This window comes from Rhinolophus sinicus, linkage group LG02 (assembly GCF_036562045.2).
Source record: "Rhinolophus sinicus isolate RSC01 linkage group LG02, ASM3656204v1, whole genome shotgun sequence".
NCBI classification, from domain to species: domain Eukaryota; kingdom Metazoa; phylum Chordata; class Mammalia; order Chiroptera; family Rhinolophidae; genus Rhinolophus; species Rhinolophus sinicus.
In genome coordinates this window covers 83,543,327-83,568,894 of record NC_133752.1, presented here as the reverse complement: position 1 = coordinate 83,568,894, position 25,568 = coordinate 83,543,327, and the positions used below count along the sequence as shown (strand labels likewise).

The window sequence follows — 25,568 nt, the reverse complement described above, 5'->3', positions numbered from 1 at the left end:
TTGATTATTATAGCCTTGTAGAATAGTTTGATATCAAGTAGTATGGTATCTCCAACTTTTTTCTTCTTTCTCAATATTGCTTTGGCTATTCGGGATCTTTTGTAGTTCCATATAAATTTTAGGATTATTGGTTCTAGTTCTGTGAAAAATGCCATTGGTATTTTGATAGGGATTGCATTTGATAGGGATTGTTTTGAAGTATGGACAATTTAATGATTCTTTCTATCCATATCCATATGCTTCCATTTATTATATTTGTATCTTCTTCAATTTCTTTTTTTGCTGTCTGTAGTTTTCCAAGTACAGGCTTTTCACTTCCTAGGTAAAATTTATTTCTAGGTATTTTTTGATGCATTATAAATGGAAATGTTTTCTAAATTTCTCTTTCTGATAATTTATTTTTTGTGTATAAAAATGCAACTGATTTCTGCGTATTAACTGGTATCCTACTACTTTATTGAATTCATTTATTAGTTCTAATAGCTTTTTGGTGGAGTCTTTAGAGTTCTCTCTATATAGTGTCATGTTATCTACAAATAATGACAGGTTTACTCGTTCCTTTTTAATTTGGATGCCTTTTTTTTAATTTTTCTTGCCTGAATACTGTGACTAGGACTTCCAGTACTATGTTGATTAATTCCCACTTTGCTGAGAGTTTTTATCGTAAGTCCAAGTTGGATTTTGTTAAGTGCTTTTTCTACATCTATTGATAGGATCATATGATTTTTATGTTTTATTTTGTTTACATGGTGTATCACCTTAATTGTTTTGTGGATATTGAACCAACCTTGTATCCTAGGAATAAATCCCTCTTGGTCATAGAGTATGATCTTTTTATTGTATTTCTGAATTCGGTTTGCTAAGATTTTGTTGAGGATTTTTGCATTTATGTTCATCAGCAGTATTGCCTATACTTTTCTCTTTTTTTGTCATGTCCTTGTCTGGTTTTGGAATCAGGGTGATTCTGGCCTTGTAAAATGAGCTTGGGAGCCTTCCCTGTTGAAATTTTTGGAATAGTTTGAAAAGGATAGGTATTATATATTCTTTGAATGTTTGGTAAAATTCACCTATGAAGCCATCAGGTCCAGTACTTTGGTTTGTAAGGAATTTTTTATTAATGATTCACTTTTGTTAGTAGTTGTTGTTCTATTCATATTTTCTCTTTCTTCTTGATTAAACCTTGGAAGATTGCATGTTTCTAGGCATTTATCCATCTCTTGCTGGTTGTCCAATATGTTGGCATATAATTGTTCATAGTATTTTCTTATATTCCTTTGTATTTCTATGCTGTCTGTTGTCACTTCTCTTTCATTTCTGATTTTATTTATTTGGGTCCTGTCTCTTTTTTCCTGATTAGTCTGGTTAAAGTTTATCAATTCTGTTTATCTTTTCAAAGAACTAACTCATGGTTTCATTGACCTTTTGTATTTTTTTTAAAGACTGTTTCATTTATTTCTGCTCTGATCTTTATTATTTTCTTCTACTCACTTTGGGGTTTGATTGTTGTTCTTTTTTAATTCCTTAAGTATAAGGTTAGATTCTTTGAGATTTTTCTTCTTGCTTGAGATAGGCCTGTAATGCTATGAATTTACCTCTTAGGACTGCTTTCACTGTGTCCAATAGATTTAGGGTTGTTGTGTTTTCATTTTCATTTTTCTCAAGGTAGCTCTTTATTTCTTCCTTTATCTTGCTGTTGACCCATTCATTATTTAGTACTATGTTATTTAGCTTTCATGTATTTGTATGTTTTTCACTTTTTTTCTTGTACTTGATTTCTAGTTTTATACCATTGTGTTTGGAGTATATGCTTGATATTTCAATCTTAAATTTGTTGAGACTTGTTTAGTGGCCCAACATGTATTCTTTCCTGGAAAATGTTCCATGTGTACTTGAAAAGAATGTACATTCTGCTGCTTTGGCATAAAATATTCTAAAAATATTAGTTAAATTAATCTCACCTAATGTTATATAAGGCCACTGTTTCCTTGTTGATTTACTGTCTGGAAAATTTATTGATGTCAATGGGGTGTTAAAATCCCGTACTATGACAGTATTATTGTAGATCTCTCCTTTTATGTCTGTCAACATTTGCTTTATATATTTAGGTCCTTCTATGTTGGGTGCCTAAATGTTTGCACTGGTTATATCCTCCTGTTGGATTGACCCCTTTATGATTATTTAGTGTCTTTCTTTGTCTTTTTATTTTTTTTAATTGAGGAAGGGGAACAGGACTTTATTGGGGAACAGTGTGTACTTTCAGGACATTTTTTTCCAAGTTAAGTTGTTGTCCTTTCAATCTTAGTTGTGGAGGGTGCCGTTCAGCTTCAAGTTGTTGTACTTTCAGTCTTAGTTGTGGAGGGCGCCACTCAGCTCCAGGTCCAGTTGCCGTTGCTAGTTGCAGGGGACGCAGCCCACCATCCCTGGCAGGAGTTGAACCCACAACCTTGTGGTTGAGAGGACGCGCTCCAACCAACTGAGCCATCCAGGAGGTCAGCAGCAGCTCAGCTCAAGGTGCCGTGTTCAATCTTAGTTGCAGGGGGCACTGCCCACCATCCGTTGTGAAACTCGAGGAGTTGAACCGGCAACCTTGTGGTTGAGAGCCCACTGGCCCATGTGGGAATCGAACCGGCAGCCTTTGGAATTAGGAGCACGGAGCTCCAACTTCCTGAGCCACCGGGCTGGCCCTTTCTTTGTCTTTTTTCAATAGTCTTTGTTTTAAAGTCTATTTTGTATGACATAAATATTGCTACTCCAGATTTTCTTTGTTCCCATTTTGCATGATATATCTTTTTCTATCCCTTTACTTTCAGTCTGTCTGTGTCTTTTGATCTGAAGTGGGTCTCTTATAGGCAGCATGTTTTTGTATCTGTTTTTAAAGTTGTTTACTGGAGTAAATACTATTTTAAAATAGAGGGAAGGGTAAGACCTATTTCTATGTGTGAGGAACTAAACATCATTTTCTATAAAACCATTAATTGAGGATGATAATATTTTATAAAAATACCGTTAGGGTAAAATGAGACAATGTTAATGAACTGCTTCTGTATATTGTGAAGCACTGTGTGAATGTTAGGTTGTATCATCATTTAGTTCTGTCCTAGTGATTTACATAAGTCATATGAATAATGTGGTGTTATATTTGTTACTATGTTGGCTAACTCTTGTGACATATAGGTCCAAAATGTATAATGGCTCACACACAGCAGAAACTTATTTCTCATATGTATGGTCCCAGGTAGTCTAGGGTCATTATTTGTGTTAGGGATTATGCTCTACAGGGTCATTTATGTATCCTGGCATGTGGAAGCTTTGCCATCTTACAGTTGGCTTCCTGGACCATGCTGGGCATAGACATCTTTCTACCAGAAAAGAACATGGAAGACCAAACATCAGTCATTTTCATGGACCAGGCTGGAAGTGGTGCTTGTCATTATCTCTTATTTCATTTGCCACATTTAAGTGCAGGAAGTGCTTAGAAAGGTGGACTAGTGATGTGACTAAGAAGAAAAGAAAATTAATCTTGTGAACATCTAGAAATCTTTGCCACAGGTGGGTAAGGATAAAGCCAGCTAATCGCTGTATAAAAGAAACTGAGTTAAGTAAAAGTCAGACCTGAGATAAAAATCTAGAATCAACATTTATGCTATAGGAAATAGCTATCTTTCCAAGGGTAAGTTATTGAATAAAATTATACTCTCTCTGGTTTCCTGACACTTTTGATCACACATCAAATAAATGCATTTTGAGAATGCATTCTCAATACACTTTAAAAATTTGTAAATTAAAAAGAAGTACTACTGTATTAGTATACAATATGTTAGTACTACCATACTAGTATACTATTGGCATTTGAAGTATAAATGCTTCAAAAATAATATAAAAAGATTAAATATTACGTAATAGATAAGTTTAAAATAATTTTTATTTACTACATATAAAACCCTCTTTACTCTCATTTAGAAATATAGTATTGGTAGCAATTCGTTTTCTACAATGTCTCATAATGCCAAATATAGTAATTTCTTAATTTTTTTGAGTCCTTGATCTTACAAAATTGACATTTAAGAAAGTGCTTTGAATAATATTTTTGAAATGATTTAATGTAAACACATTATGTGCATATTTGGTATATTTAAATTTAGTATTATCTTTATCACAGATCTCAGTTGTCCACAATGGAAGCCCCATTGAAAACAGGTAAAATGTTTAAATTGATTATTCTTTTTCTAATCTTTATCAGTTTACATAACTAAATGGTAAAAATAGCCATTCTAAAATCAGTATCACAAAAGTTCTTGATTCACATCTTTGCTTACAATATTAACTCTTATCTTTGAAACTAATTTTAAATAGAATGAAACTTTAGATACTGTTAAAGATTGATGGTTTTGGATGCTGTCAAAATAAAAAATTTTAAAAGAAAAATTTAAGTTAAGGACCAATCTAGCGTACAAACCCATATTTCCCCCGCCCCACAACAGCAATTGAATTCGTAGATAATGAGAAACCAACCCTTATTTTGAAGGTAATTACCATCCTTCAGAAGCATGACCTCAGTACATAAAACAAGTCATTTAAAAGTTTTTCTGCCTTTCATTTTTGCTGAATCGCACATAAATACATATGCATGCATATAAGTAATTGAATTGATTCATCCAATTAAATCCCATAGTTTTCACTAGTGAGACTGTTTGATTAACATATTATGATTGATTCATAGAGCTATTCTCAAACCAGTCAAGAAATTGAAAGCCTGAGCCAGATATATTAGTGGAACAGTAAATTAAATTCTGTCTGTAAGAGGTTGTTTATTCTCCAATGAGAATAAACTGTGTGTTTCCTTTTAGTCATTGACTTTAATTATTGAAAATTCAAATTCAATGTACATGAGGCACTTATTCCTTAATTATACACAGCTTGACATGTAAAATTTTGGCTTGATTGCTGCACAGAAAAGAGGAAAGAATTACCTAGCAGTATGCATTTCTTGGCTCCATTACTATTTTTAATATATTTGGATTGCAGACCCAGATGAATTAGCAAGAATTAGGTAATAAATGTAATGATTAATAACCAGAAGTTTTGAAAACATCCATTTTTAATGTCTGTTGTGATTATATTGTTAAAAGCATATGTTTTTAATATCTTGAGAAAATTAAATATTGGCTTATTTACTTGTTGCTTTGTAAACTTATCATGGGTAGATTTCTCATCCTTCATTCCTTTACATTATAAATATGAATTGTTAGTATTATGAATATTTGAGAAGGTATAAGAAAAACTATTAATATTTATCTTTGTTAATGGAACTTAACCAGCTTACGAAATGTGTAGAAATAGAAACAAATAAAGCATGATAGCCTTATATTTATGTGAAATTATGGTACAGCATGGCATATTACTATAGGTTTTCCATGAAATATGGGGAAATACAGGTTTGAAAGTGCTAAAAAGCTAATAATTTATCACCATGAAGAACATGAAATGATAACTCTTCATATAAGTTTTTTTTTTTTTTTTTTTTTTTTAATAATTTTTTCCCCCCAAGGTGTTTTTATTAGGGAAGGAGAACAGGACTTTATTGGAGAACAATGTGTACTTCCAGGACTTTTTTCCAAGTCAAGTTGTTGTTCTTTCAGTCTTAGTTGTGGAGGGCGCAGCTCAGCTCCAGGTCCAGTTGCCGTTGCCGTTGCTAGTTGCAGGGGGCACAGCCCACCATCCCTTGCGGGAGTTGAATCGGCAACCTTGTGGTTGAGAGGGCAAGCTCCAACCAACTGAGCCATCTGGGAGCTCAGCGGCAGCTCAGCTCAAGGTGCTGTGTTCAATCTTCGTTGCAGGGGGCGGAGCCCACCATCCCTTGCAGGACTCGAGGAATTGAACTGGCAACCTTGTGGTTGAGAGCCCACTGGCCCATGTGGGAATCGAACTGGCAGTCTTCGGAGTTAGGAGCATGGAGCTCTAACTGCCTGAGCCACTGCCTGAGCCAGCCCCATATAAGTTGTTTTAATATGGAACATTTAGTTGCTGCTAATGAATTTGATAGACCCTTTATATATTTGGTGAACCTCAGAAAGTAGAAACATTGGCTTAAACAAAAGTGTTTTAAAAAGAATCTTTAGTCTCTATGAAGACATAGTAAGGCAGTCTCAATTACTTTCCATGAGCTTCTGGAAAAATCTTGAAGAGTGGTTGTGATAGTGTTACTGTGAGTTAGTGCTCCTGACAGTCCCTATTCTACTTGGCTGATAAGTTACAGTTAAGAGTGATAATGGGAAGTGGAAGAAAGGAAGAAGGGTTGGATGGGAAACAGCAGACTAAGAATGATAGGGAATATAGGATATCAAATGCGGAAAAAGGATTGTAGAATGGGTATCAAATAATTCCTCTTAAATGGCTCCTTTTCTAGAAATGTTATTTGTATAATGTTGCCTAATTTCAGGAGGAAAATTATTTCAATTAATTTCAATTCAATTTAGTTCAGATAAAAAATATGGCCCGAGTATTCATGCTGGGCAATGCACGGTGCTAGATATTATGGGGAGTTTAAAGATGACAACTATATGGTTCTTGCCCTCAACACAGTAACATTTGGGTAAGGTAGACAAGACGTGCAAAAATAAATATAACATAATGCAGAAGATGCATTCTATACAAAGTCACCAAAAAGCTGCTTCAAAAAGGAGGAAAAGTTGTTTCTGGCTGGATTGAGAATAACATAGCATTTAATTTAAGAAAGACAGTTGGGTTGGATTTTAACAGGGGAATATGAGGGAAAGGTGTTACATGTGGACTAAAGAGTTGATGTAAAAAAGAAGTGTGTTTAGAATCTACACAATGTGTCAGGGAAAGGCCAGTAGTTATTGTTTTGGAATCTAGACTGAGGAGAATAATGGAGGATATGATATGAAATAGGTTGTTTCAGCTTGACTTGATGGGTTTTATATAATTGCCCTTAAGAGATTTAGGTTGAATATTGCTAAATATAATAAAAAATTCAAAGTGTTAAGCACATGGCAGAATATTATTTCATCAAACTTCATTTTGGGTTACTTCTTAGATCCTAATAGAATTTCTGAAATACTTTGGAAAAGTCTCCCAAACCTTCAGAGAGTGGATGGGAACGAAGTAAGGAGATCCCACCTGAGCAGACACGTGGTATTGCTTACAATAAAGTACACATTTTTGAATTTTACAACATTTGGCAATTTATTTTGGTTTAGGGAATCAGTTAGTTGCAAATTTTTAGTCAAGCACAATTGATATTAATAATTTAGTGTTTCACATCATACGTGTTGTTAGCTGTTCTTAATGATTTACAGTATTGAAATTCACACCTTTTAGATATGAAAATGTAAAACTATTTCATGGTGTTTTATTTTTAAGAGTTACACATCCAACCTACTTCTTTCTAAACCCCCATTTTCAAGACTTTTTCTTCCAATACTAGTTAAGTTTGTTATAAAGCAAAACATCAGTACAAAAGAAGTATATTAATATGTGTCCATTTCTTCTCCATAGATTAGATGATTATCTGTTACATTTACTCATTCATTTATTCACTAAAATCATTCATTCAACAAATATTTTTGTCACCTTCATATGCCAGGTAATCTTCTGGGCATTGGGTTTTACCGATAAATAATACAAATTAGGTCTGTTCTCTTGTGGTGTTTACATTACAGTGGGAAATAGGGGAATTGACAAGTGAAAATAAATGAACAAGATAATTTTAGAGAGTAATGAAGTAAATGAAGACAAGAAAACTCCCTTTCTGATAGAGTCACAGGAAAGGATATCTTAGATTGGGTGGTCAAGAAAGGTATTATCTATCATGGAAAAGGATTATATAACTGTGAAACAAAAAACTATTATTTTCTCTTTCCAATTTTTACCAGAATAAACTTCTACAAATGGAAATTTACCCTATTATTAAAAACTCTAGAGGAAATTTCATAATTTTCTCAGTTAACTGTTATACAAGGAACATATTACTAGTGACCCAAATTGTAGGCATAAGGTATATTTCATAAAGGAAATCTTACAAACTAAGGAATAATAGAGGGCACAATATCCCCCGAGCTATCATTCATTATTCTGTAGAGAGATGTGCTTGGACTGAGCATAGCTGGATTCACAAGGAGGAAGTACTCCTCAGAGAGACTTCCTCCTCACATAACACTTTACAAAATTGCATGGGAATTGAGTAAAGATAGGGAACACCTACTCAACCATGTAAGAGTGAGAGATTCCTGGTTGGGGCAAGGGCCTTGTTAGAAAAAGAGAGCAACTGGGGGAGTAGGTACTTGGTACAGTGACATACCTGCTATGAGTGAGAACTATTTTTTTCCACTGAACATCCTGGTGAGCCAGCTTTTCCAAACTACCAAAAGTGGGAAGGATGATGGCCACTAGGGCCATCTAAAAACAAAGATTGTGTCTCCTCAGTCCACCTCTTAGTCTTGGAGTCCCATTAATATAAGTCTATTAGCTCTGGCTAGCACCTCGTCCTGAACATAACAGTTTCCACAGTATTGCCGGGAGAAGGATGTCAGTAAGGTGCCCAGTTGGGTTAGGTGAGGGTGTAGAGCATGCATCCTAATAAATTCACATTGCAAGCTCGACTTCCTGGACAGCAAAGAAGGCTGTTTGGGAATGTCTGTTCAATATCTGCAATCAAAAAAGAGAAATTTATTTGTCATTGCCCTTATGACATTCCACTTCCAACCATTTCCCAGGGTCAGGCGTGTTCCTACCTGACAAACTGAGATCTGTTGTTCCTCCCTGGAGATGCGCCAGATTATCATTTTTCTGAGGAGATAAGTTCAGAGACCTCAAAGTTATTATTTTGCCATCATAAGTCACCTGCAGGATCAGAAGAGGATGTCTGCAGACCATCTGATGCAAAGACAATGCTCATCTTTTAAATGAGCAATAGGTTGTGTCTTCCCATGTACTGAGGTCAAATAATCTTTTCACTTATTCCCTAATTTCATAGTGCTTTGGAGTTCAGTCAGTGCAGAGGGGCCCTTGGTGAGTATGGCAGGCTATCACTGATAAATAACCAGGGAAAGCTGGACCAAGAAGCACTGTGGAAGTTGTTTTAAATTGTCTGGCCTAGGTGGCAACTAGACTAGGCTTGATGGGCAACAGTAGTTTATGTATGTTTTAAATGAAGTCCTTATTAGATATCCCATGCCTTCATGGTGGATGGATTTGAACAGGGACCCAAGGCTATAGTAGAGATGATGGTCACACATTCTTGCCTGGCTTTTTCATACCAGATGTTTTCCTTTGGATTTAGTGTTTTCTTATAGGCATATTCATATGAAAAATAAGGATAGAATTTGTTACTAAGTTGGATCTATTTCCTTGGGCAGAGGTGTCTCAGAAAAGTGTGTGTATTTAATTTTTGTCCTGGGTGGCCCAATGGCCTGACCATATAACTAAGCCATTAGCAATGGCTCATGAGTGTTTGTAAAACTACACTTCAGTCTAAGGGGAGTGTACCCTATGGCCATGAACAATGCCTGAAATTCACCCAATTTTGAAAAATGTTCAATTCCATGGGATCTTAACACCTTACCATCATTCTGGTGGGCGAATGCAGCACTCCATTAAATTTTATGACCTTCAAGAGGGGCTGTTCCATCAGTGATTCATGTTTTCTTGGGAGGTGGCAAATCTAGCAGACAAGGACCTTACTAAGTCAATGGTTTGGTTAAAACTGCAGGGGTGTATCTCTGCCCAGTGAATGTGCGACCATGAATTTGGCTAAGGTCTTAAGGACCAGTATTGGCTCTTGATTAGATGTGCTCTCTCCCCTTTTCAATAGAATTTTCCTGAGGTTGTATCACCTTATGGATTTTCGTTTAGAGAAGACCCATTATGGGACAAGATTGTTGGGTTGAAAAGTGAAAAAATCTGTCCCGTTAGGGCCCAGTAATAGGCTAGTAGTCACTGCTCAAAGGGCATGTGTCATTCAGTAGTAGGAAGAAATCATTGAGTTCAAAGATCCAGGAACTGAGAAATAACTTCAAGTATTGTTGCCAAAGGATCCAATCGGCAAAACTTTCCTTATAAATACCTATAATCCCACTTGTTTGAAGAATATGGCAGATATAAAGTTCAAACTCATTTTTGTGATGCCTGGAACTCTTTTCAATGTAGGAGCTTCCATTTAAAGTTAGTTACATTGATAACAGATACTTTGAGGAATCACCAGGTGTACCTAAAGAAGAAAGTCCTCTGTAGTTGGGGGCTGCAAGGAATTTTTTGGATGCTCTCCAAATGATGACCGTCTCCTTCAAATTCATTTGACAGACAGGGTGCTGGATTATGTTTTCATTTAAAGTTATTTTTAATCAGATGTGCCTAGAAAACAAGCAGTACTTTTTCAGTATTGACCACTGTCCTCAATATAATAGAATATCTGGATATTTCTAGCAGTTTACATTGTGTTAGGTTTTGTCCCATCTGTTGAAAACGTATGACAGGAATTCAAATGTTCCCAAGAAAGATTAGTAAAGGTATGTAGCACATCTTGCTAAGACCTTGGCTGCTGCCTACATGTATCAGTGTTGATAGCAATTTATTTAGGAGCTGGTATAATGGCAGAGCCTGAGGAGGGGGGATACGGTTGTTTTTTTCCTTAAGTTTCAGTAGCCCATTTTGGTGCCCAGTGGTTTTTAGCTAGACATTGCATAGCATTCCTGCATGTATCCCATTGGTTTTTAGAGTAATTTATCTTTACCCTCCCTGAAGGCAATAGTATTGAATTGTTGTGGCAGTTCAGACAGTTCTTCACACAGTCATGTACTTGGCCAACAAGGTGGTTATCCAACCAGCATGGCTGTGTACCTGTTCTGGGTTTAATAATTCAGAACTTCCATATCAATTATGGAATCTAAGAAAGAAACAACAAATTCAGTTGTAGTATAAAGTACAATAATAGTAGTTCCATGTGTCAGGCATTTCTAAGACATCTACCATCACTAGGAAAACTCACAGGACTCAGTGTATAGTCATTATCATAGCTATGATTTGTTGTAGCAAAAGGATACAAACCAAAATCATCAAAAGGGAAAGACACATGGGGAAAAGTTCACAAGAAACCACATACAAGCTTCCCAGAGTCCTCTTCCAGTGGAGTCACGCAGAGTGCTCTTAATTCTTCCAGCAATAAATTGTAAAAACATATGTGAAATGTCAAGCTCTTTAGAGACTTGGTGTTGAGAGTTTTTGTTATAGCTGGTCATGTGGCACCCTCTGCTTACCATGTACCAAAATTCCGGACTCCTAGGAGGAAAACAGGTATTTTGCATAAACCACATTATTTGTCTTAACAGTTTGGGTACAGTGTGCCACTTTTATTAGTTAGGAATTGTAGCAACCCTCCCCAAATCCAAGTTCCCAAATGCCAGCCAAGACTCAGCCTTGCAGTCAGGTGTTTCTAAGGACAGCAGTCTGTCCTGCTATGCTCTTTTCTGAGCAGTACACCCCCTTCAGCCTTGGCCAAGGCATTTTAACTCTAAGGTTATCATCAATGAGGGCCCATGTTCCAGGGTCAGACCAACCTATAGTATTGTTCTCAGTAATGCCCTTTAGGAGTCCTAGACTTAGCTAATTAAAAGAAATCCCATTAACTGTATCTTAGAAAGCCAAGTGGCTTCCTCATTAATTTTTCTGTGTGTGTGTGTGTGTGTATATATATATATATATATATATATATATATTTATTTATTTATTTATTTATTTTACTTTGCCCAAGGCACCAATTTAGGTCCTGCACATACTCCACAACACTGGCCAATAAGATGAAGATGACCTGAAGGCCTTCCAGGGCAGAAACAATGTCATGACGATCGGGGCACAATAAATAAGAAGTATAATCCCAGACAGCACCTGTGGTACCCTTGGAAACAAAGACTTTACAATTGTTAGGGCAGGCCGAGAAGACACACCGAGGCAGTACATGTTAACAAGGACCCCACATGCTCTCCTACCATTTGGCCCCCCACCTTAGGGTTCCCAGTCCGGTCCAATTGATCCAATTGATTTAGTTGCATCCTTTGAGTAGGAAGGACTGCTTGAAGGCTGTCATTTCCAAACAGTTTTTCTTTTGAGTGACACCAGTTAATCTACCTGGAAAGTACAGATGACATCTGAAGCTGTTGTGTGTGAAAAGTGCAGGATCTGGGCTATGCTGTGTGCACTTAGGCTCAGTAGTCAGTTTGAATTCAAAGGGCTTTCAGCAGCGTGGAAAAGCAGCAAAGGGAGTTTTCCTTCAGGAAGAGGGGAAAACTTCCTGAAACAGTCTGACAAACAGATTGTTAGTGCTCTCCCCCCTCCCCAGTGCCTCCCACGGTGCTGATGTTTTGTTTTTTGTCAGGTACTGCAAAATCAGTGTTCCCACTCAGTAATCAGAACTTTACTTTTTTCTCCCAAATCACGTTCTATTTTCCAGATATTTTGACTGGAAGCATTGTTGTATGGAAGAAGGAAAAAGGCATTTTTGCAGAAAAGCATTTTTTTTTTTTACAACGTAACAAGAAAGATACATCATGTTAAAAATTGATCAGAACAAATACTGAATTTTCATTAATTTCAAAATAGGTTTATTTCTTCTTTTGTTCTGATCATTTAGCCAGTGAGCAGCCTAGAAAAAAAAGAAATAAATTCCTTTCTGGGAACAGCTATATTTAATAGTCAAACTGCCTTACTAAGTTGTGTGTACAAGGACAGAGGTGAGAGAAATAAAGTCAGGCTATCAGTCAATTGTTGCAAACTGCAAGTAATCCAGATAGTCAAACACAATAATCAACATCCAGAGAAGGAGGTGACAATCTGATCTGTTCAGAGCCGGCAGAATGGGCCAGTCTCTGAGATGTACCTTTTCCCAATTTGTAACGTTCAGCAGGGATAACAAGTTAGGAATGTAATCAGTCTCTGTATACAGAGTAGATCAGCAGCTGGTTTTAAGATGGTTCCATTAGAGAACATGTCCTTTTTATGTGGATGTTTGTATGTGACCCAAATGGTCCAGCCTACATTCATGATGTTTTTACAGTTTAGGGCCACAAAGAAAGGTGTCCTGAAACTGGAACTGTCCCAGACTCTAACTGAGCCTATATCTCCTCTGTGTTCTACAGAACAACCCACGCTGAGGCTGAAACAGCCCATAGCAGACAGTATCAGGTTTCAGCTGAGAGTCAGGTCCAGGCAATTAGGATCTGTGAATTAGCTTTTGTTAATTGTTTAATTAGTTAATTATTTATTATTTTTTATTAGTAGCAAAACTGAGATGCTATAGAGACACACAGCCCTGTTCCAAGTCCAGTGACAATCAATGCTTTCCCAAGCCCTTTGGTTTTGTCAGTCTCCGAGCCTAGATTGACCCACTCATAAATGTGCATATCAAGCCAGAAAATCATCCTCCTCTAAGAGTGAAACATCTGATTTTACAAGAGCCTATTAGCAACTAAAACCTACTTTTTAAAACTCCAAAAGTATATTGTCATTTAGGGATTGGCTCTCTCATTCCTTTGGCTTTTCTTTTTCCAGAGGCTCCAATAGGCAAAATCACAATTATGGACTCTTGTCCTATTTTCAATATTCAAAGAATTTAAGTTCCAAGCTATCCTTGGTGGCAAAATGCCGGGAAGTTGTGTCCCATAACACCTTTTCTTTGTAGCTTTCCCTGATCAGCATGATACTGCTAGCATTTATGAAATTAAGACATAACTTTCACGTCAATGTATTTTCATATACCCAGATGCGGTAGCTACAAAATACAAAGTCATTAAAAAAATTCCCCCATTAAATGTTGAAGGGAAATCAGAGGGTCAAATTTCCAGGTATAAAACAAACAAGTCATGGGGATGTAATGTACAGCATAGGGAATCTAGTCAGTAATATTGTGATAGAACAATACGGTGTCAGATGGTTGCTGGACTTACCATGGTGATCACTTCTTTAGGTTTATAAATGTTGAATAACTATGGTGTGCACCTAAAATCAATATAATGTATGTTGGCCATATTTTAATAAAAATTAAAAAAAGAATTATCAATTAGGATTTTAAAAACACCCAAATATCTGCAGTTTAAAAATAAAAGAGTTAATTACAATTAAATTAATTAGAATGGTTAAAAATAGAAGAATGAGAAAACTCACATAAGATAAATTTAAAAGCAAGAAAACCAGGGTTTCTTGTATTAATATGAAATCATGTTGAATTAAAGGGAAAATAAAAGCATTTACTAAAAAAGAAAAATATTCCCCCTTTTTTCCTCATTGCAAATTTATACTAGCAGTAAATTCAGCATTTACAGGGTTAACATTACAGCTGCAGGGAGATCCCACCTGGCATGCAAGTGGAAATGGGTGACAGTAGCAGGGCTCCACCAAAGAAAAGGCTGGAGTCCCCCACTCCTTAACCCCAACCTTCACTTTTTTTTTCTCTCTGGTTTATTTGAAGCATTGTATCAGCCTTAGGAGCTGATTTAACTTTTTTCTCTTTCACCGGGAAGAGAGAGTAACTACAAACTAATTATTATTGCCTTTGGTCCATCCCAAACGCACCTTTGGGAGTTTTTAGGCGGTCTCTCCTCCTGCTTGGTGGAGAGAACAAAAACCAATGACATTAACCGGGCTGCGTCTTTTTCCCTTACTTTACCCAGCACCATAAAAGTAGGCAGGGGATCCAGCAACCAATTCTGGAGTTGAATGCATCATTTTCAAATTTCATAGTTAATTTTTACCTTTCACAACAGACAGCTCAGCTGCTATTTCATACCATAGATGACTCCACAGCCACCCAAAATGAATCATATCCCATCCCAACCTTTCATAATTTATTTTCCCAAACAATGCTTTCTTCATAGTTTGATGTGTTAGGGGTCATTCTAGTGAATCCCACTTCCAACGCCAACTACATTGGGGCTCCCCAAGACCATCCCTAGGTACCATGATTTGCTAGGAGGACTCACAGGACTCAACACAGTACTTATTAAGATATTATAGCAAATGGATACAAAGCACAATCAGTAAAGGGAAAAGGCATGTGGGGCAAAGTTTGGAAGAAACTAGGTATAAGCCTCCAAGTCCTCTCTCGGTGGAGTCACACAGGACATACTTAATTACTCCAGCAATGAATTGTGAAAACACGTGAAATGTTTTCTACCAGTGAAGCTCATTGGAGACTCAGTACCCAGGGTTTTTACGGGTGGCTGGTCATATAGATACTCTGTACCTACCATACACCAAAAATCCATACTCCCAAAAGGTAAGCAGGTGTTCAGCACAAACCACATTGTTTGCACAGTTTGGGCACAGTGAGCCTCTTTTGTTGGTTCTGGGAATAGTGGGAACCCTGGCAAGTTCCCAGAAGCCAGCCAAGCGTCAACCTTGTAAACAGGTCTTTCTAAGGATAGAGGTCTCAGCGCTGCTAGTATGTCAACTCCTTTCTGCACACCATGTACCATTAGGTACATAGTAAGTAAGTTTAGGAATGCTTGTGGTCTCACCCTCTGGGGCACTGAAGAAGACAGGGCTCTAGCTCAAGCCTTCGCCTCAGTCTGTCCTATTTATATTAACTATGTTAAGATTATTCCAAATTTTGTATCGGCCCAATGGTTTTCCTCCCTTCTGTTGCAAGAGAGGCCACAGAGCAACTCATCCATGCAATTTTCTTAAGTCCTTTTCAGGCCTTAGTACTGTTGGCCTGTTAACTTTCAGTCATGCTTATGCCAATTTTTCTAGGCTTTGCTGAGCCTGGCTTCTTTGATTAAATAGAGTACTGTAGCCACCTACTTACGACTTTATTGCTCCAAATTTTTCTTTCTTATTTCCCCAGATTTTTCTTTAATAGCAAATCTGCTCCAGAATTTCTAAGAAATGTTACCATTTTTGGACTTCAGTGGTCTATGAACTGTGTGTCCATCCCACCCACATGGGGGTTATGGTGTCCCATACCTCTGTGGCTACCTGGCTCCGGTCGTTCTGGTTTGGCAAAGTAGTCTGCCCTCTTTGGAGCTTTTGTGACTATGTACAATGTAGTCACTGAGTTATTGGCCATTCCAACTCAGTAGTTTGCTGGTGTAGGGCTTCCAGTGGGTTTATTTCCCACCTCAGTGGTGCCCAATCGAACTCTTTCTGTTTTCAAAAGCTGTAAGATCCGACGAGTCACATACAATTAGCTACACATAACAAGGTTAAGAAAAACTTAAAAGCAGAGTAGAAGCAGAACACATGTAATATTCTAAGCTCTCATCTTGCACAAGGAACATTTGGGTTAGGGAGAACTCTATGGATGCTGCAAAGTACTCTAGGGGAAGGATCCTATCCACACACTAGTTTATATACATACGTGTATTTATAGAGAAGTTGGGAGGGGTGCAGACAAAAACAGATTATTCTGGAGCTATGAACCTCCCTGATCAAGGGGAAATAGATGTGTTGGAAAAAGAGCATCTGGAGGGAGTTCCCATTCCAATATTACAGGTATCAGGGAAAGATTTTGAGAGTTTCTGCCAAGCTACCAAGAGGGGAAGGGAGATAACCACTGAGGCCAATTAAGAGAAAACATATTTATCATCCTGATTCACCAATGATTTGGTTTTTCTCCTGTTAGAATAATTTTCTTTTTGTTCCATACAATTTTCTTAAGTCGTGTTTCTAGATATTTCTGTAATGACAATAGCTGTTATCTGCTGCTAGTCAACATTTTCAGTGTAAGAATTAGAATGGTTTACACACTTACAAACTATTTTTAAGTAATCTGCCAGCCTTATTTTCTCTAGATAGAATAATTCCAAGTATTTTAACATTTTACATTTCTAGGCTCTTCATCATCTTATATTTCTACTAAACCTTTTCAATTTTTTTGAGTTTCTTTTTAGTTGAGGAGCCTAAAACTGGTTACTATGGAGAATTTGACCAATGCTAATTATAATTTTTAATACTGCAAACATATTTTATAATTTTTGACTTTTATTTTTACATTCTCTATATTGAAAATTTCCTAGAAAGTTAACTTTAAAATCATTTTAGATTGTATTATATTGCACACTTTGAATCCTAGATCTTTTTGTGTTTTGTATATAGAATGTGTTCTACATGTTACATTATTGCAGATAAGAATATTAAATCCATTCTCTTCTATATTTTCATTGATAATTAAAAATTCAGTATATACATCAATACTTGCAAGAGTTTTTTTTCCTAAGTGGTAGGGGAATGGGTTGGGGATTGTGTTGACACTTTAGAAAACGGATGGAATTAATAAGGAAAGCTCCTGAAAAAGAGGTCTTGGAACAGAAAACAAACAGACAAACAAGCGAACACAAAAAACAGCATAGTTTGGGCAGTAATGCAATGGCAAGCTTCCATTTTGCCTTGGCGACAATGCGTTAAGAGGGATTATGAGGTGTTTATGATGATATGCATAACAGATTCTACCCCTATACATCTATTTACTTGGCAAGAAAAGGATGCAATGGTCAGATCTTCAGCATTAACAAATGCTTTTGCAAGCAGGAAATTTATTCTTTAAACCACTTCAGTGATGTGGAAGACTGTCATATAGAATGCTATCAATATGCTTATGATATCAGAGCTGTTAAAATACATGCTCATAATTATACGATTGTAGTGTTTTAAAATGGAGTGATGACTAGAAAGAATGTTAAAGTGGAGAACAAATGACAGAAATTAGGCAAGACTTATAAAATATATTTAGGTTGTTTTTTTGATAATTTACCAAAGAATGGGGAAGGGGAAAAATCACTTGCTTTATTATTATTTTCTGTGTGAATACATGCTGCCTTCTATAGCGTTTCTATCCTCTTCCTCTCTCCACCTCCTTCCGCCCTCCCTCCCTCCCTCCCTTCCTCCTTCCCTCCCTCCCTCCCTTCCTCCTCCCCCTTCTCCTCTTTTATCATCCAAACAAACATCAGGGCTTTCAGATATGCCTATCTGCACTTAGAGACATCACTTTGGTGGATGGGAGCTTGAATACAGTACTGCTTGCATGCCTTCCCAGTATATTTTATTCTTGCTCCCTCTCAGCACAAGTATCGTGGTGTTATGCAGTGATCCTTTATGGTTTCCGGAGACAACAGCAGTGGGGAATACTTGCATGTGGGAGTATGAATATAAATGAACTTTGTATTAGTATTTAAATTGTTCTTGAGATTGCCACACATTTCCTTTATTGTTCAATTAGGATCATTTTCTTATGTAGAATCAGATCTTTAATGATATCCCCTAACAAACACTTTAAAATCCTTAAAAGTATTTTGCTTTCTACTTAAAGCTATGTGGTAATATTAGTGGCAAGAGTCGTGGTTTTTTTATAGCTATGGGCATGTTTGTAAAGAAAACAATTTATATCATGCACTTGAGCTATTTTTTATGCTTCCATGGCTTAGTGAGAATAGGTCCTCTAGGATGTATCTTCAAAAATGGTCTCCAGAAGAGTGTTAGGTTATTTCATAACTAGTCACCTTAAATTCAAATACCTAATATAACTATTAAATCATGTTTGATGATGATACGCCCGCCTTAATTTAGGGCAGGCAGCCACCTAGTCTCTTTACTTTAATATTAGAATCCTTTTTATAATGCCACTACAATAGTCTGTCATAAATTATATGTTTTTAACTGTCAACCATCTTATACTTTTATTCTCAGAATTGTCCTCTCTACCCACCCCCTTTTTAATAATCCAAACTCTGATGTTTGGGGTGGGTAGGAATTATTTTAAACATTTTATAATAAACCTTATGCAAAGTATATTAACTGGAGTAATAGCTGTTTGAAATGAAGGACCATCAAACTCTGTTGCATTTGACAGAGCTAGGAAAGCTTTGTTAAATTCTATAGACCATAGGTAGCTTGACCATTTAAATTGTCAAACTAGAATGCCAAGACAATCATAAACTTGAGACTGTGTAGGCAAACCATGGCATATGGTCACCCTAGTTCTGGAACCCTAAAAGCTGATTCTGTGTCAACTGATGGAGAATAAGTACCTCTTACCTTGAAGAACATTAACTCAGAAACTGGGAACTGACTCTTGTGGAATACAGTAACCTTTTAATGTCAAAACTGTTATAGAGAGATTTTTATTCTGAAATGAAATTGTGGAAAAATAACTTGGGAATAAACGTGACTAAAGGGCAACCTCCAAACCACCTTGTACCCTACTTTGGCTGACCAGATCATTCTTGTTCTATGGCCTGGTATGACCTTGAATAACTATTATGTTAAATGTTAATTCTGTGTATCTATTTTAACTCCCAGAAAACACATTATTATCTTCAACATGTTATCTATCTTCAGTGTCATATTTGTATTACCATTCATTAATGGATAATTATAATTGCTTATTTGATATTCCTATAGTTTATGATAATAATTCTTCAGTTACAAATAAAAATGTTCTTCACATTATCTAATACCTGATGTTTTATAATTCTAAAGATCAGAGAAGAAAAGAGCTAGCCCTGCTATTTCAGATCTTTCACAGTTCCGTAAGTCTCAAGATGGATCAGTTTTTGTAGAGCGTTCACATGAAGTTTCAGCTCACAAAGACCTATCACCTATCCCTCCATCAAAGTCTCCTGATAAATCATTTGCAAGAGTATTATCGAGCAAAGAAATTCAAGATTTACTGTCTGTTGGAACATTACTTCCAGGGAATGAATCAGTAACCACATCATTTGTTTCACCGCCTGTTGCTATTGAAAGAAAGTCAATGGATAGTGGTATCTCAAAGGTAAGATGTAGTACAGTAACATGAAAGCCATTTACTTTGAATTGCTAGACTCCTTCAATATTTTGAATAAATATTAGTTAAAAACATCAATATTTTCTTATTTAAAGGAAATTAAAAGTTTGCCTCTTAGTGCAATCTGCTTTATATTTAGGATATTTAAAGCAATATTTGGGAATCAAAGTAATATTTTAACATAAAAAATTCTAATCTGTATTGACAAAGAAGTTGTGGCTTGATTAGTGTTATTGATAAATTAAAAGACACACAATTCCTGAGACAGAAATTTTCATTTTAGGTTCATCTATAAAAAAGAATATTATACATTAAGGTAGTTTTAAAAGCATAGGTCATTTCTGAAGTAATCTTATATACCTTAAGTGAGACCTAGAAAATCATCAGAATCGCTATTGTTAAAATGATATTAATTAGGAAATTCTTAGGGCAAAAATGCTGGGAAAATGGAAATGATAAAAAGGCTGAATATATTTGACATACATTCACAATGTATTTGTATCATAGGAGTTATTGAAGTGGCCTTATAAAAATAATTTTGTAAGCCATTTGAGTTTGTCTAAAGACTCATTCAGACTAAAATGTAAATCTAAACTAGATTTATAATCAATAATTATTAACATGATTTATTTGAAATTATTTATGAGGGAGAATTACAATACTGCTTTGGTTCCCTCTTCACTATTAAGTGTTCCCAACTTCTCGGATCTATGAATTGTTCTCATTTTTTAACTTGAGACATTCAGGAGATAATGAAAAATAAAATGTTTCTGCAATGATATTGTAGATATAAATAAAAAATTGTTCTCTCTCTAAAAGAAGGAAATCAGAGTTCCAAGATACATCATTTGTAATTACTTACTATAACTTTTGTCGTTAAGGCTGGTATTTTAGAAGAGATGTTACCAAGTAAGACTGAAAAACAAACTAATCAAGAAGAAAGAGAATTTAAAGGTAAAAAGATTTTCTGTTTTGTAAGACAAAAAGATAACATAGAAATATATTGACCAATATGTAAAATTAATTTGTGGAGTTAATATTGTATTACCCAAAGAGTCTATTTCAACTAAGATCTGTGCAAAAGGGAAGTGATAGCTTTGCACCAACTAAATAACAACATTATGAACTCTTCATTAGGGTATAGCAGGAAAAAAGGTGATTTGTGGTATAAATAATTAATATATTAGCTAGATTCTTTAAGTGTTTGATATAAAATATATTTAAAAACAATGGTAAATTTATTCTTCCTTTCCAACATATATAGCTTTGATAACCAACCCATATCTTACTGCTTTGGCCTCAACTTTCAAAATAAAATTAAATGGTTGTGAGGTAGAGTGTAGAGGCATCACTCTTCTGTTGTGCTTTGAATTTGAAATGAGAGTGCCTGTACTGTTTCAGCTATGATGATTGGTTATCCAAGATAGTTATTATTTTTTAAAGAATATTTTCCTTAATTTCACAAAGGATAGCTGCATTTTATGGGATACTTCATTAGGATCAATAAATACCATTTCTGAAAATATGAGGCTCGAGTCACAGATTATACTCTAACAGACATTCTAAGGCGATGTATTTTTCCTGTCTACATTGGATATCCTTTGTTTTTAAAAAATTTTCAATTACAGTTGACATGCAATATTATATTAGTTTCAGGTGTAGACATTTATATAACTTACAAAATGATCCCCCTGATAAGTCTAGTATCCACTTGGTACTAGACTTAGGTATGGGACTATATTTCCTATGCTGTACTTTACATTCCCACAATTATTTTGTAACTGCCAATTTGTGCTTCTTAATCCTGTCCCCTTTTTCATTCATCCCTGTAAATCCCCTCCCATCTGGCAACCATCAGTTTGTTCTTTGCATCATCTATGACTTTGTTTCTGTTTTGTTTGTTCAGTTATTATATTTTTTAGATTTCACATGTAAGTGAAATCATATGGCATCTGTCTTTCTTTGTCTGACATTTCACTTAGCACAATACCCTCTAGGTCCATCCATGTTGTCACAAACGGTAAGATTTCATTATTTTTTAATATGGCTGAGTAATATTCTTTATTATGGTCAGGATGCTTTTTTTTGTTCAAAGTTTATTATGAATTTTTACTGAGCAGTTGAACTGAATTTTATCAATTGATAAAAATGTTTTATTGTGGTAAAATATGCATAATGTGAAATTTGCCATTTTAATAATCTTTTAAATATGCAATTCATTGGCATTAATTACATTTACAATGTTGTGATTCACAAACATCGCTACATCTATTTCCACAACTTTTCATCAACCCAAAAAGAAACTTATTAAGCATATAACTTCCATTCCTGCCTTTATCCTGCTCCTGGTAACCTCAAATTTGCTTTCTGTTTCTATGAACGTGCCTATTATTATATGTTTCATATAAGTGGAATCATACAATATTTGACTTTTTTTCTGGACTATTAACTTAGCATAGTGTTTTCAAGGTTCATCCACATTGTAGCATGTGTGAGAATTTTATTCCTTTTTATGCTGAATATTATTTCATTGCATATGTATACCACAGTAGTGTACGGTGATTTTAAATCTCTGTTTTTTAGTTGTTTTGGGTAGAAGTGTAATTGCTGGATCATTTGATAATTCTAAGTTTAGCTTCATGAGGAACTGTTTCCCACAGTGGCTGCACCATTTTATATTCCCACCAAAAATATACAAGCATGCACATCCTTGCCAACACATGCTTTCATTTTTTCTTTAAATTATAGTCAATCAATAGATATGAATTGTATGTCATGATTTTGATTTGTGTTTCTTCAATTGCTGAAGCTGTTAAGCATCTTTTTGTGTGCTGATTGATCATTTGTATATCTTCTTTGGAAAAATGTCTATTCAATTCTTTCACCCACTTTTAAATTGGGCAGTTTGTCTTATTGCTGAGTTGTAGGAGGGTCTTTATATATTCTTGATATTAAATATTTATGAGATATATAGTTTATAAATATTTTCTTTCATTCTATCCGTTGTCTTTTCACTTCTTGATAATGTCCTTTGATGCATGAAAGTTTTTAATTTTGTGAAGCTCAATTTATCTATTTATTTTTTTGCTTATGCTTTTGGTGTCATATCTGAGAGTTCATTGCCAAATCCAAAATAATATTTGTCCTTATGTTTTCTTCTATGAGCTTTATGGTTTTAACTCTCATATGTAGGTCGTTGATCCATTTTGAGTTAATTTTTCTTTATGTTATGAAGTAGTGGTACAAGTTAATTCTTTTCCTGAGGAAATTGTGCACCATTTGTGGAAGAGCATCTTCTTTTCCCACTGAATTGTATTGACAACCTGGTTGAAAGTCAGTTGACCATATGTACAGGTTTATTTCTGTGCTTTCAATTGTATTCCATTTGTGTATATGTCAATTCATATGTCAGCACCACACTGTTTCTATCTACTGTAGCTTGTATATAGTAAGTTTTGAAATGGGGAAGTGTGAGTTCTCAAACTTTGTTCTTTTCAACAATGTTTTGCTATTTGGGACCCTTTGTAATTATACACAAATTTTAGGATAAACTTTTTCTATGTTTTGCAAATAGGCCTTTGGATTTTGACAGCGAATAAGCTGAATCTGTAGATTGCCTTGGAAATATTGCCATCTTAAAAATATTAAATTTTCCAATCCATAAAACTGGGATGTCTTTCCATTTATTTCAGTCTTATTTAATTTATTTTAGCAATATTTGGTGTTTTTCATTGTTCAATTCTTGTAACTCCTTTATTAATATTATTTGTAAGTATGTTATTCTTTTTTATATTATTATAAATGCAAATTTTTTTCTTAATTTCATTTTCATTTTAGGTATTTAGATATATAATTGGTATTGCATACTGATCTTGTATCCTGAACTTTGATGAATTTGTCAACTTTAATATTTTTGTATGGAATCTGCTATTTTCTATATACATACAGGATCATGTCATCTGTGAATAGAGATAGTTTTACTTCTTCCTTTCCAACTGGAAGTCTTTTATTATTTTTGTTTCTCTAATTGCTCTGGCTAGAACTTCTCGTACAATGTTGAATAGGAGTAGTAAAAGGAGGCATCTTTGTCTTGTCTCTAATCTCAGTGGGGAAAGCTTTCACTCTTTCACCACTGAGTAAAATGTCAGCTGTGTGTTTTCATAAATGCCATTTATCATGTTTAGAAAGTTCTATTTATAGGCTCCAGAGAGTTTTTTTTTAAATCATGAAAGGTGTTAAATTTTGTCAGATGAGTTTTCTGCATCAAGATAGCCATGTTTCTCCCCCCTTTTGTTTTATTAATGTGGCAGATTACATTTCTTAGGTTGTAGCACATTTTCATTCTTAGGACAAATCCCATTTGGTATATAATCCATTTTAATATATTATTGGACTTGGTTTTCTAGTATTTTGTTGAGAATTGTTACATCTATATTCATAAGGGATATTTTTTATAATTTTATTTTTTTATAATGTCTTTAGCTTAGTTATCAAGGCAATATTGGTCTCATTGAATGACTTAGGAAGCTTTTTTTTTTAACTATTCTTTTTTGGGAAGAATTGATAGTAATTCTTTAAATTTTTGATAGAATTAATCAAAAAAGCCATTTGGTCCTAAAATTTTTTTTTGTTGGAAGGTTATTGATTGCTTATTTAATCTCCTTGCTAGTTAAAGGTCGGTTAAGATTTTCTTTTTCTTCACGATGCAGTCTTGGTTCGGTCTAATGTTTCTAGGAATTTGTTCATTTCATCTAGGTTATCCAATTTGTTGGTGTACAATTATTCATATTATTCTCTTATAATCCTTTTTATTTTGTAAAATCAATTGTAATATCCCCTTTCATTTCTTAAATAGTTATTTGAATTTTCTCTTCTAAGGTAATGTAGCTAAACAATAATTATCAATTGTTTATTTTTTCAAAGCGCCTACTCTTGGCTTCATTGATTTTCTCTATTGTTTTTCTAGTCTCTATTTTGTTTATCTCTGCTCTAATCTTTATTATTTCCTTCTTTATGCTAGATTAGGGTTTAATTTATTCTTATTTTGTCTAGTTCCTTCCTTAAGATGTAAAGTTAAGTTGTTGATTTCAGATCTTTCATCTTTTTCAATGTAATTTTTTAAAGCTATAGATTTTTTTCTTATAACTGCTTTCACAACATCTCGTAAATTTTTGTACCTTGTATTTTTATTTTTGTCAAGATATTTTCTGGCTTGCCTTGTGATTTCTTATTTGACCTGTTGGCTAATTAAAAGTGTGTTGTTTAAATTCCACATACTTATGGATTTTTCAGTTTTTCTTCTGGTACTGATTTCTAGTTTGATTCCATTAAGACTTGTTTTGTGGCCTAATACATGGTCTATCTAGGAGACTGTTCCACATGCACTAGAGAAAAATATGTATTTTGCTATTGTTGAGTGGAGTGTTATATATATGTCTGTTAGGTATAATTGGTCTATACTGTTCAGGTTCTATATGTACTTATTGATCTTATGTATGGTTCTATGAATATTTGAGAGAAGAGTATTGAAGTTTCCAGCTATTGTAGAACTATTTCTCCCTTCAATCTGTCAATATTTGCTTCATATATTTTGGAGTTCTGTTTTTTTTGTGCATATGTGCATATTTTTTGTGCATATGTTTATAGTTATATGTTCTTAACTATTCTTTTATCATATATAATGTCATTCTTTGTCTCATGAAGCAGTTTATGACTTAAAGTTTATCTTTTTTGATATTAATAAAGCCACCTGTATTAGTCCTGCTGTATGACCCTTTAA

The 25,568-nt window shown here is 34.9% G+C and overlaps 1 protein-coding gene across 1 annotated transcript in view; it reads left to right on the top strand.

Annotated features, from left to right (window-relative positions):
- Positions 1–25,568, top strand: part of CCDC7 (coiled-coil domain containing 7) — a 159,940-nt gene that overhangs the window by 78,929 nt on the left and 55,443 nt on the right. The window contains exons 15-16 of the mRNA XM_074324828.1: positions 4,160–4,197; positions 19,483–19,777. Of these exons, the coding sequence (XP_074180929.1) occupies positions 4,160–4,197; positions 19,483–19,777 (333 nt within the window). The remainder of the gene's footprint in view (positions 1–4,159; positions 4,198–19,482; positions 19,778–25,568) is intronic.